Genomic DNA, 12,316 nt, shown 5'->3' with positions numbered 1-12,316 from the left:
TGTAATGATAAGTAGGAAAGACCTTGGGAGATGGGGTAATAGATGCTGTCTAGGGAATGATCAGATAAGCAAGACCATCAGATAGCTAAGGCATGGTGAATGTGAGCAGGGGGCTCCAGTCCAGAATAGTCAGTGGCAATATTGAATATTATTGCACCCTCTATTGGAAAATCCTGGAAACATGACTTTTCCCCTCCCACTATCACTGACTAGAACCTTAGTTTTAGGAAGGTGAAAATCCATTCCAAACCAGTGCTTTCTATTCCCACTCCTTGAAGGTGGTCCAGAAAAATACTATGATCAATAGCATTTACAGCTGCAAAAATGTTTAGCCAGATCAGTTCCACAGTCCTGAGTCTTGCTGCAGATTATTTAAAACAGTGATATGTTCTTCATACAATACCCAGGATCAGTAATGGGATTCAAATCCTGGCGCTATCAGTTCACTATTGGTAACGTGCAGGCAAGTGCATGGTACTTCTGTGCATGCAAAAAGCTTCTGCGCATGGGCAGAGCATTTTTGATGACATCTGAGCGGGTGGGCGGAGCCTCCCACTGCCGCCACTACCAGTTTACCTGAACCAGGGTGAACCGGGAGCAACCCACCACTGCCCAGGATCTAGATAATGTTTTTTCCAACTGTCCAGGTATCTCAAGGACACCAGATAAGCAGATCTGAGGCTTATCCATTCCCTTCCATATGCATTTAAGACACTGATGCCTGTACTAATCCAGGCTTTTTTAAAAACCCTAATTATATTTTCAGCCCTTTGGAGAATATACTCTGAGATGTTGTTCTTTACAGTCTTTTGTATTGCTGAAGATGTGGTTTGTTTTTTTCAGTTTAGAATTTGATATCAGTAATTTGTCAATTCTTAGTAATGTCAGGGAATCTATCAATTGCTAGAAATTTGAATTACAGAAACAACTAGAAACTGAATTACAGTTTCTAGTAATGACAGCCAGTATGTCCAATGATAAATGATATCAAGAATTGGAGCTCAGAAACATCAGACAAGTAACAAGGATGTGTCCATGCATCATCCTTGTTACTTAGGACAAGGATGAGTCACATTTCCAGCCCTGAAAATTGTATCTGGTAGTCAGAAGTCGCAGGCTATACATATGTATGTATGATCTCCACATGCTTATGCTGCAGTAATTATTTCTCCATTGTCATTGGTAGTCTTTAAAATGCTTGCCAGGAAATATGTTCTCTTTTTTTCAACAATCTGTGCAGTGTCACTAGTAGGGGATGCTTTGTTCCCCCACTCCTTTTTCCAAAAAAAAAAAAAAAAGTCTGCAGCACATCACCAGTTTTTAGTAGGATCCAGGGAGATCAGTTTTTCAAATGATTCTGTTCCAGATTGCTGCCAGCATGAATGGGAAACTACAATGTGTGTCCCACTCCTCAGCTTGATCTATTTGGTGTCAGAGAAACATAAGTAGGCCATGGAGGCTTTCCAGGCCCTAGAGAGAATAACCAATAGTCACATTTAGACCTCTTGTTGCATTTCTGTGGTGGCACAGTGGTTAGAATGCTGTATTGCAGGCTAATTCTGCTGCCTGCCAGCAGTTCGATTCTCACCAGCGCAAGGTTGAATCAGCCTTCCATCCTTCCAAGGTTGGTAAAATGAGGAGCTAGATTGTTGGGGGCAATCTGTAAACTGCTTAGAGAGGGCTGTAAAGCACTAGGATTGTGTGTTTGTTAGTAAGGTTCACTGAGTTAGGGATTTTTCTTTCTTTTACTGTCTTTCACTGTGAGTTGTATTGGGTTGGGGAGGGTGCACGAAGGGAGGCACATGTCGTACTCTGACAATAAAGGTTTGAATTGAATTGAATTGAATTGACTATGAAACGGTATATAACTTTAAGTGCTATTTCTGTAAATAACAATTGCAATTGCCCATTATTAAAATAAATAAATAAATAAATAAATAAATAAATAAATAAACAAACAAACAAACAAACAAATAAATAATCCATTGTTGCCTAGGGATATATGAGGTTCCTTACCAGTTCCTAGAACTGGACTGTGATTCCTAGTACAGCCATACCTTTTATTTCATATGTGACAGGCTACTAGTGGCTTGCTAACTTAGTTAAGTTGTTTGCTGAATCTGCCAAAATAAGATCAGTGCCAGGCAGTCAAGCATAATTGATGTAGCTGATTTAGTTTTGGTTAGTTGCAAGTTTTCCAGGCCTGTGTATGCTTTTATTAATGCCTTATTTAGCAAGGATAAATGATTTCTACATTAATGTATTAATGTATAAATACATTAATATATTTCTACATTACTATGCTAATTACTATTACTATAGGAGCCTTGGTAGTACAGTGGTTTAATGCACCCTGTTATTAACACAGCTGCCTGCAATTTCTGCAGGTTCGAATCTTACCAGGCTCAAGGTTGACTCAGCCTTCCAACCTTTCTAAGGTAGGTTAAATGAGGACCCAGTTTGTGGGGGCAATAAGCTGACTTTGTATAAATATATAAAAGTATGAAGGCTATTGCTTAACGCATTGTAAGCCACCCTGAGTCTCCGGAGAAGGGCGGCATATAAATCAAATTTAAAAAAAAACCTATAATAATTACTATACCTTATTATACTACTAATCAATTATTATTACAATATTTCCTTTATACTATAATCTATAGAAGCAGCCCCCAACCTTTTGGGCACCAGGGACCAAATTCCGTGGAGAGAGGTTTTTCCGTGGACCGGAGGGGGGAGTGATTTCGCTTGCTGTCTGCATCCCGTGGATGGGGCTTTGCTTGTTTGTGCGGTCCAGTTTCTGGCATGCTGCTGCCCGGTACCGGTCCACAGACCGAGGGTTGGGGACCCCTTATCTATAGTATAACTATTATTACAACATTTTCTTTTTACTATTACTATACTATACTCAGTAGTATTATGAGCTGTATTTTCTTTTTACAAACCCTCTTCTGCCTTAATTCCTCTCTCGTTGGGAGTTCTGCTTTATTCTTCCCTGTTAATGATTGGCATATATTTGCACCTTTCCACACTGTACTTTGATTTGCTGTGCCTATATAGCTGGATCATCCACTCCTTTTGAAGGAAAAATGCATTATTTTATTTGGCTGCTTTTCTCTGTTTGCTGGTGGCTGCCAAGTTCCCAGAACTCACTTCTCCTCCCAAATCTGTTTCAAGGTTGCAGTTTTATTGGCAACCCTGCCATGCTGACACTGAGGAAAAGGTTCAAATGGGAGGGAAGGAAGACAGCCCAGGTCCCTACAATTATTTTTTTAAGTAGCCTACTCTGCCACAGAAGTGCAGAGCAGCAGCTTGAATCTGCAGAGGGAATATCGATCTTTTCCATGAGAAGAAATCAATGTTTCCATCACACTTGAACTTTTAAAAAATCAGTATATGATTACTAACCCCTAGAGAAAAACAAACTCCCCATTCTAGCAGGAGAGCGCTGCCCCCACCTTCCCCCGATTTTTATTTATTTATTTTATTTTATTGGCGGGAGAGTCTTAACTCATGGAACTGCTCTTCCAATCCAGCCTCTGAAGAGAGAAGTTACAGAAAGCAGCATAGCCAAGGAGCGACTCTGTTTACTCTTAGGAATTTCCTTGTTCCTCTTTCTTGTAAAATCACTCTTTGGATGGGTAGCCTTCTTATCAGGGTAACTATTTTGTTTTACTTCATTTAATTGTTGTTCTTCATTTACTTCTGGGGGCCTAAAACAGGAGATTCCTACCGTAGACCAACTCCTCCCAGACCCCATTCAGAGCATTATCCAGCTCCTTTATGCATATCCAGTGAATAATAAAAGGCAAATCAACCCTGCCCCCACACCTTCATGAACATGGGTATTGGTTGATTTTCCCACCAGTGGCTGAAACTGGGGAGAAGAAAAAGATTAGCAGGGAATCCATTACAGGTAGTCCTTGACTTACAACCAGAATTGAGTGCAAAATTTCTGTTAAGTGAGATATTTGTTAAGTGAATTTTGCCCCATTTTAGAACTTTTCTTGCCACAGTTGCCACTGCAATTGTTAAATTAGTAACACAGCTGTGAAGTGAATCTGACTGCCCCATTGAAGGTCGCCAAAGGGGATCACAGACCCCAGGAATCTGCAATCGTCATAAAATACATGCCAATTGTCAAGTGTCCAAATTCTGATCATGTGACCACAGAGCTGCTGCAACCGTTTTAACTGTGAAAAACAGTCATAAGTCAACGCTTTTTTTCAGTGCATTGTTACTTCAAACAGTCACTAAATGAACTGTTGTAAGTCAAGGACTACCTGTATTTACTGCCCTTGCTTGAACCCACTCCATGTCCTTTGTGTGATGGCAGCAACACTGCAGCACAGTCAAGGTAGATTGTGGGAAGCAGCACAATTTAGGCTGACCTGTTTTCTTCCCACCTCAAGTATGGGAGGAAAGCACATTAAACATGGCTGAGAGGGAGTGCCCTGACAGACAACCTTTATTACAGATTTGTCTAGAAATGCCATAAATTAATATCATTCCAATGATGTTGTCATTAAATAGGGAATGTGGTATAAGCATTTACTAACATTCATGGAAAACAAATTAATCTACTCACAGTTTGCCGAGAAATACTCTCAGCCTTCCACATCCCAAGGATTCTGCTTTTAGCATTCATTGCATAACTGCATTCGCAGCTAAGATAAGAAACAGCTTGCTTTTGGGGCTGTTTTTATTGTTGTGGCTTTTCATAAAAATAGGACCTTTGGACACCAAAGCAAAACAGCTCAGGCTAACACTTTCCCATGCTCTTGCTCTCCAGAAGGAACAAATAACCAAGAGTCTCATTCAGGCAGGTGTAAGCATACAAGTAGCATATACTCCGTATATTTCAGAGCTGGCAAGTTTTTTTTTTCCAATTGACAGTCTTGTCATCTGCCTAGAGCCACAGGAAGCAAGTCAATGCTCCAGAGACAGTAGGAGCTGAAATTTAGGCCAACTAGTAAGGAGCACTTTGACGTATGAGAACATTTGGCTTGTAATAGCTAGACTATGCTGGCTGATCACAGTTGTTCACTGTTTATAGGCATGAGGTGCTCTATTCAGTTAGAGTAGGGAGAAATATGAATATTTAAAGTCTAAATTGCCACCTTGTGTTATTTACTTAATGGCGGGAGAATCAGCATTTATAAAATCCAATCACAAATGCAGGTTATTAGATAATATACTGGCCTGTAAAAGTGTTTCTATTTCATTCTACAGCAAAACAGCCTCAGGACTTGCTAACAGCATGAAATAACAGGAAGTTGGTGAAACTCATATATACTGATTGGCACTGACACCCTATCCCGGACAACCTGGTCTTTTCTCACATAAGCCACATAGTGACTGAACAATATGGATTTATTTTACTGAATGATATGATTAGCTTCTCCTTGTCTTCATTCCATATGTCCTGCATTTTGTCAGACTTTGTTGGATTTTAAATAATGTGTATCCATGGATATAAACTTTAGACTTATGAGGAAGAATAGGTTTATGATTAACTGAAGGGCCAATTAACATAGTGTCATGGCTAAACTATCCTTATTCCATAAATCTGATTTCACCCCCAGGGGAAAAAGGATTTCTGCAAGTTCTGTTCTAGGCAGAAGGCTGACTATGATCACAGCCGATATGTGCATATTTCCACTGTAGCTTCTCATGGCAGTTTTAACCGCTGACAGCCTACAGACTCTAATTTTATTCTTTTCAAGACCCACTTTCAATTGTCATAAAGAAGCCAGAAAACTCAGCTGACACAGAGATATGCTGTACATATTTATTTCTTCTGGTAAGATTTATAGCTTAGAACAACATACAGACAAGCCTTTTCTTTAAAGTGCATAGGGAATACAGGGAGAGAAGAAGAAAAAACAATCACAGAAAGCTCAGAAGCACCAAATGGCATAAATCAAATCTGAACTGAAGGGAGACACTCAGGATGCATGTCATCATTTCAAGTAGTTTTCAAAATTTGCCAACAGGATGAGCAGCACAGATTTTTCCTTGTTAAAGAAACCCTGGAAGCAATGTGGATACTGCTTTCTCCAATTGGGTGCCTTTCAGATACATCAAACTGCCACGTGAAGCATTATGGAAAACACACCCAAAATATTTATGACATACATATTATGATTGTGTTAAATTGTTACTGCTACACAGTAGGGTCTTAAACTGTTAAAAGAGTTGCAGTCCAATATAGCTGAAGGACACAAAATTAGGAAAGACTATCGTACATCTTTAAGTTATCTGAAAAACCAGAACAAGCCCAGGAGGCGGCAGTGAGGAAGAAGTGCTATATATTGTATAATATATCAATTTACCAAAACTCCTTTCCAACATATACAAATAAAAATAAAGCAGTAGAGTGAGCCACTGCCTCAGAATTACTGTGAGGATAAAAGCTGATAAAGAAACACATTTGAAAGGGATTATGTACAGATCTTGAATTCAATCCAGTATGGCAATTCCTCTTACATTGCCAAGGCAGTAGTACTGATCCGTACCTGATCCAGAAATAAATTGACATTTCTCATAAAGGAGGAATATAAGCAATGGAGTCACCAAAATGTGTATTGGGGAACAGGAGCAGGAAATGGCTAGTGGTTTTTCTAAAGGCATATGTTCAGCCAGAATAGGATGCTAGAATAAACAGATGTTTGGTCTTATTCATTAGGGCTCTCGTGTTTTTATGAAAAAGCTTCAATTGTATCTTCTTTCAGAATTGGTATTTTTTTAATACTTTAAAACAAAACTGAGAACATACATTATGAGAAGATAGTAGAATCATCATCACCTTGTTTAATGATAGATAAGTTCTATTTTAGGAGGTTTATGTAATACTAACATCAAAAGCATCTGTCATGCTGTTTCCTTGGAATGCCTAATCAGAATTCATTTGGTCAATACACCAGAGCATTACGACAAACATTTTATCCATTTGTTATATAAAACTCCCCTATAAATAGATTGATTCTAGATTCATTTGGGAGATTTGATGGTCACTAGACTAACTTTCAGTAGCTAATCCATCTGGCTCCAAATGAATGAATTAATGCATGCATGTATCAAATGGCACTAGGACATATATTATTATTCACTGTGAATTATGGATTGAGACATGGAAGATAGGAATAACTAAATGAGAAAAAAGAGTAATCCTAAAACAAAAGGAGGTTAAAAAAACTGAAGGAACTCGGAGTGAAGAGTGCCAGTCAAGGGATTAGTGGTAAAAGGCAGAATACACTGAAATACCTCTACAATATAAATAGGATCTTAAATACTTCTACAATATAAATAGGAACTTTTTAATATATTTCATAAATTAAGATGGCAATACCCATATCCCAATATCCCTGTTTAAATACACACATTCAATCCACCTGGAAAGAAGTATGCAGACATGTAATAGCAAACAAAGGGACAAGCAGCTTTCCTTCAAGTCAGGATACTTAAGGGTGAACAGTTTGGCTTCCCCAGTGCTAAAACATCTGGGCTTAGTTCCCATTCTTCATTAACCGGAGTTTTCATAAAGTCTGACTGAGCAGCTTGGTTGTAGACAGTGGCTCCATATTTGTCACTCAGAACACCTGAGATATGTGGCTAGAACTGAGGTAGAAAGAAGAAAAGGTGTCAGATATTTCAAGTCTAGCTTCTGAATTAGTATTTATGAAAGGCACAATTAACAGTAACAGCATGTGGGGAGAAGGGGAGATGAAACATCAACTATATCATGTCAGCCAGACAGTAGTCAGGACCAAGATTTTAGTTAAGTATGGTTTTTTGAATAATTTATCACTAGCTAGGTTCTCCCGTCAAGCTAATCTGTAAACCATAATACACAAATTACAACTGGAATTCACATATTGTGTTAACCAAACACATAATAGTTTACAATAATATGTGAACTATATAAATCTCTCTGAACCTATTTAGGATAAATGCAGTTCTCGTTGCACCAAAGATCACAACAGATTAGAAAAATGAGCCTACTCTTGCCCGAGAATACTACTAATTATATTTGAAACTTCAATCTTAATGAATAAAGCAATTTCCAATTTATCTACTGGAGTTTATTCATTTTCTTCTTCTATTTTTTTTTTTTTTTAATAAAGACTTCCTTTTCAGAGATTTTGGCAATCTTCCAATATATGGAAATACTCTGCAGAAGTACAGAAAAAGGCAATTGGCCACGAAATCTCACCCATATTTCCACATAGCAGTTCTGATGTCACTGAAAATTGACCTTTTTTATGTATTTGAGCAATTAGTTAGTTCATCGAGTGGATACAGGATTCCTTCATCTCCCAAAAGTCTCACAGCCCAATCTTATTTTTGACTCAAAAGCACAATACTAAATTTTAGGAAAGCAAATAAAAACATAAAAATCCATATTGTCTACCTTTAACTACTATATCACATTTCTGAGTCATGCAAGTTAACTTCTGTATTAGGGGAAGGCAAATTAAAACATTAAACTTTAATCCTCAATTGCTTACTTGAGGCCTCACTTAACCATTTTCCAGATAAGTGAGGCACTGTAGAATCAGAGCATGACCAAGGCCAATTCCTCCCATATCAAAATAGAGAAATCATATAGCTTAGCAGTTTCTCAACTCTTTTATTCTGTAATTTACCAAAACATCATTTGTCTTCCTCTTCAATAGAACAGTCACGTTAGTTCTCCACCCTCTTACATGCCCATGTTTAAACCCCATGGAATCTCACCTTCTGAGCAAAATCAATAAATTTGATCCTAGAAAGAATCCGCCTCAATTCCCCATGATTGATTTTGGCATTTGTGTCTTTCAGAGGTACATCCCGGCTCTGTGTCATCAGGGCCCACCTCAGGCGGAGCTTCCTAACTGACAGAACCCCTGGCTGGTGTTCGGAAGTGGGACTTCTTGTCACCGTAATATAAAAGGCATCTTTTTGAAGATCATTTATTCCAACTAACAGATGAAAAGGGGAACAAAAACAACCACCAGTAAACAATAAATCACATTTGGATTCCTAAAGCTAATATTTATTAGCTGTTCTTAAATGAATTCAGGTTTGGCTTCTAGTTACAGCTAACAGCTAGGAACGGTGATCAGCGGTATGAATACAAATGGCTCTGCAGCACAGATACAAGGTCACAATCACACAGCATTTTTGGTTGCACAATTACACAGAAGCAAAAACAAATTATCTGAAATCTTAGCACGTTGTAACTGCTTCTACGTCTTAGAAATTGTAATTGCAACATTTAACACCTATAGTCATAAAACGCAACCAATTTTATTAGAAGAATATAAGATGCCAAGAAAAACACATCTTCAGTATTTTAGATCCTTGACAGCCTAGACCAGTTTAATGAAATATGCAAATAATGAACTGCATTGTTCATTCAAAGGAGAGATCAATATTTAACTAAGAGACTTAAGCACTACAAACAACCCAGCAAAAAAAAGGGAATTGAGCCATTATTAGCCACCACAAACTAGGACATCTTTCAGCATTTACTTAAGCAAACTTGGCTTTCCCTTCCCGATTTTTCCTGGCATACTCACTAGATGAAGCAATTACTGGGTCTGTCGTATTACTCAGGTCCAAAAGGACTGAAGGGAAAGTAGGATGAAGAAGATAAAGATGGTGAATCCTTGGCCTGGGTTCCTAAAACAGTAGCAACAACAGACGCAGTCATAAAGGGCCCCTGCTTAATTCATCTCACTCATTTCAACAGAATTAAAGTAGACCATGTAGACCAATTCCATAGCCCAGCCAGCATGGACAGTGATAAAAGGTAATGACAGCTACACTGCAAAATACAAGATTACACAGTGTAATAAAAAGAAACTAAAGCAACTTGGAACAGAGATGAGAAAAGCTTCTAACGATCAAACAGCAATCAGTACATGGATGTTTCCAGTTATTACCACTTTCAAATTCTCATTAAAATCAGTCTATGTACGCATGTCAATTATCACAATTTCATCTTGCTTCCTCCTGCACGAACCCCAATATTGCTCATAAGTTAAAGTACCAGATTCACAATAACTGCCAGTGTTCCTTGAAAAAATTCTTAAGAGGCGGCTTTCATTTTATTTCATTTTATTTCATTTTATTTTATTCCAAGAAAAGCAGGGGGCGGGGACGGGGGCAGGGAAGCAGTGGTTTGCCCAAATCCATAGATTAAGGCAGGATCAGAACTGCACTTTATATGGTTGTTTGTATTGGCTAAACTGAAGTTACTAATGATAGCAACAGTCATGTGATATGAAGGAAGCTGAAATGAAAAAAAGAATTAGAAAAGGTTAGTTTTTAACCTTCTGTTGTTTTCTTCTCATTACATGATCTTCCGATGATCATGTGCTATCAGTGGAGGAAAAGTACAGACAGGGTGAGGAAAAATCATTTGAAAGAATAGAATAGAATAACAGAGTTGGAAGGGATCTTGGAGGTCTTCTAGTCCAACCCCCTGCTTAGGCAGGAAAGCCTATTTCAGACAAATGGTTATCTAATCTCTTCTTAAAAACTTCCAGTGTTGGAGCATTCACAACTTCTGGAGGCAAGTTGATCCATTGATTAATTGTTCTATCTATCAGGAAATTTCTCCTTAGTTCTAGGTTGCTTCTCTCCTTGATAAGTTTCCACCCATTGCTTCTTAACCTGCCCTCAGGTGCTTTGGAGAATAGCTTGACTCCTTCTTTGTGGCAGCCCGTGTGATATTGGAACACTATCATGTCATGTCAGAGTAGAAACACCACAATAACATATGAGTACAGGTAATCCTTCACTTATAACAGTTCATTTAGTGACTGTTCAGAGATACAATGGCACTGAAAAAAGTGACTTATGACTGCTTTTCACACTTAAGACCATTGTGGAATCCCCAGGCTCACGTGATCAAAATTCAGACGCTTGGCAAGTGACTCATATATTTATGACAGTTGCAGTGTCCTGGGGACATGTGATCCCCTTTTGCAACCTTCTGAGAAGCAAAGTCAATGGGGAAGCCAGATTGACTTAACAACCATGTTACTATATTAGCAACTGCAGTGATTCACTTAACAAATGTGGCAAGAAAGGTTGTAAAATGGGGCAAAATTCCCTTAACAAATGTCCCACTTAGCAAAAGAAATTTTGAGCTCCATTCTGGTTGTAAGTTGAGGATATCTGTATCAGATTTCTCTCTAGCTATGCTAGTCCTTTAAGTTTATTAAACGTATTTTATTCAGTTCCTTATATAGGTAATGCCTGTGTGGATTTATCAAACTTGACATTAAGAGTTTGGTCAATGTTTTCGTTTTGTGTAGCCGATATAGCTTGGCTGAGATGAATAAAGATTGTTTATGCAATCTTGGCATGAAGATTATCTCAAGGTGGTCAAAGCTGCATTGCAGTAATAAATATTACTACTGCTCACTGACAAGAGTAATAAGCCCCTTTGTTAAAAGACAGATGAAAGCTTGAAGACTGTTGTTTTCAAAGAAATGCATACTCTTGTAGTTACTAAATAATTATCCTAAAATGCAAGGTGTGTTCCCTATCTTGGATTTATATCTAGGGCAGCAGCAATTCCATAGCATGCCAGATTGAATCCAGGTTCAAAATAAACATGGTTACATCTTCCAACATGTGTGATCTGACAAACAGGTCCAACCCAAGGCCATTATGGTTTTATAAATTTAATGGAACTGGCAAGCATTTGAAAAATAATCAACATTCCAGATATGGAAAAGTAATATTTAATATTTACCCTTTCTAAGGCAGCTAGTGTGAAATTTCAATGGGAGACACAATTTGATGTTTTCAGATGATTAGGTCTGTAGCTTCCATAATTTGCCAATAACTTTGCTAACTAGGATACATGGGAATAAAAAGCTTGCCTATTCAGAACTGGAATTTGCTTCCAAATCCAGTTTAAGATTCTGATAATCTCATAATCTGAGACTAATATATTTAAGCATTGCCTGTATCTATATTACTCTGGCCCTACTTGTCAATCTACTATAAAGACTGTGTAGACAGGCAGGTACAAGAGAAATGGAATCCCCATGTGGATTTCTTTTTCTAGGAAGAAATGTGGGTGCAAACACTTATTGGCTTTTAAAAGCTTATTTCTTATCTCTTATCATGTACTGTATATGCTTTTAAATGCATAATGCCTGGGTTTTGCAGCTGCTATACTGCATAAGGGTTGCGGTGGCTCAGTGGCTAAGATGCTGTGCTTGTCGATCGAAAGGTCGGCAGTTCAGTGTTCGAATCCCTAGTGCCGCATAACGGGGTGAGCTCCCGTTATTTGTCCCAGCTTCTGCCAACCTAG

At 38.2% G+C, this 12,316-nt stretch overlaps 1 protein-coding gene across 1 annotated transcript in view; it reads right to left on the bottom strand.

Moving 5' to 3' along the window:
- Positions 1-5,774: 5,774 nt before the first annotated feature.
- Positions 5,775-12,316, bottom strand: part of FAM234B (family with sequence similarity 234 member B) — a 37,411-nt gene continuing 30,869 nt past the window's right edge. The window contains exons 11-13 of the mRNA XM_070947602.1: positions 9,561-9,663; positions 8,737-8,960; positions 5,775-7,617 (exon numbers count right to left, since the gene is read on the bottom strand). Coding sequence (XP_070803703.1) covers positions 7,612-7,617; positions 8,737-8,960; positions 9,561-9,663 — 333 coding nt within the window. The 3' untranslated portion in view covers positions 5,775-7,611. The remainder of the gene's footprint in view (positions 7,618-8,736; positions 8,961-9,560; positions 9,664-12,316) is intronic.

Source organism: Pituophis catenifer, unplaced genomic scaffold (genome assembly GCF_029215685.1).
Source record: "Pituophis catenifer annectens isolate HBS135680 unplaced genomic scaffold, rPitCat1.0.hap2 SCAF_7, whole genome shotgun sequence".
NCBI lineage: Eukaryota > Metazoa > Chordata > Lepidosauria > Squamata > Colubridae > Pituophis > Pituophis catenifer.
This window is presented reverse-complemented; position numbering and strand designations above follow the sequence as displayed.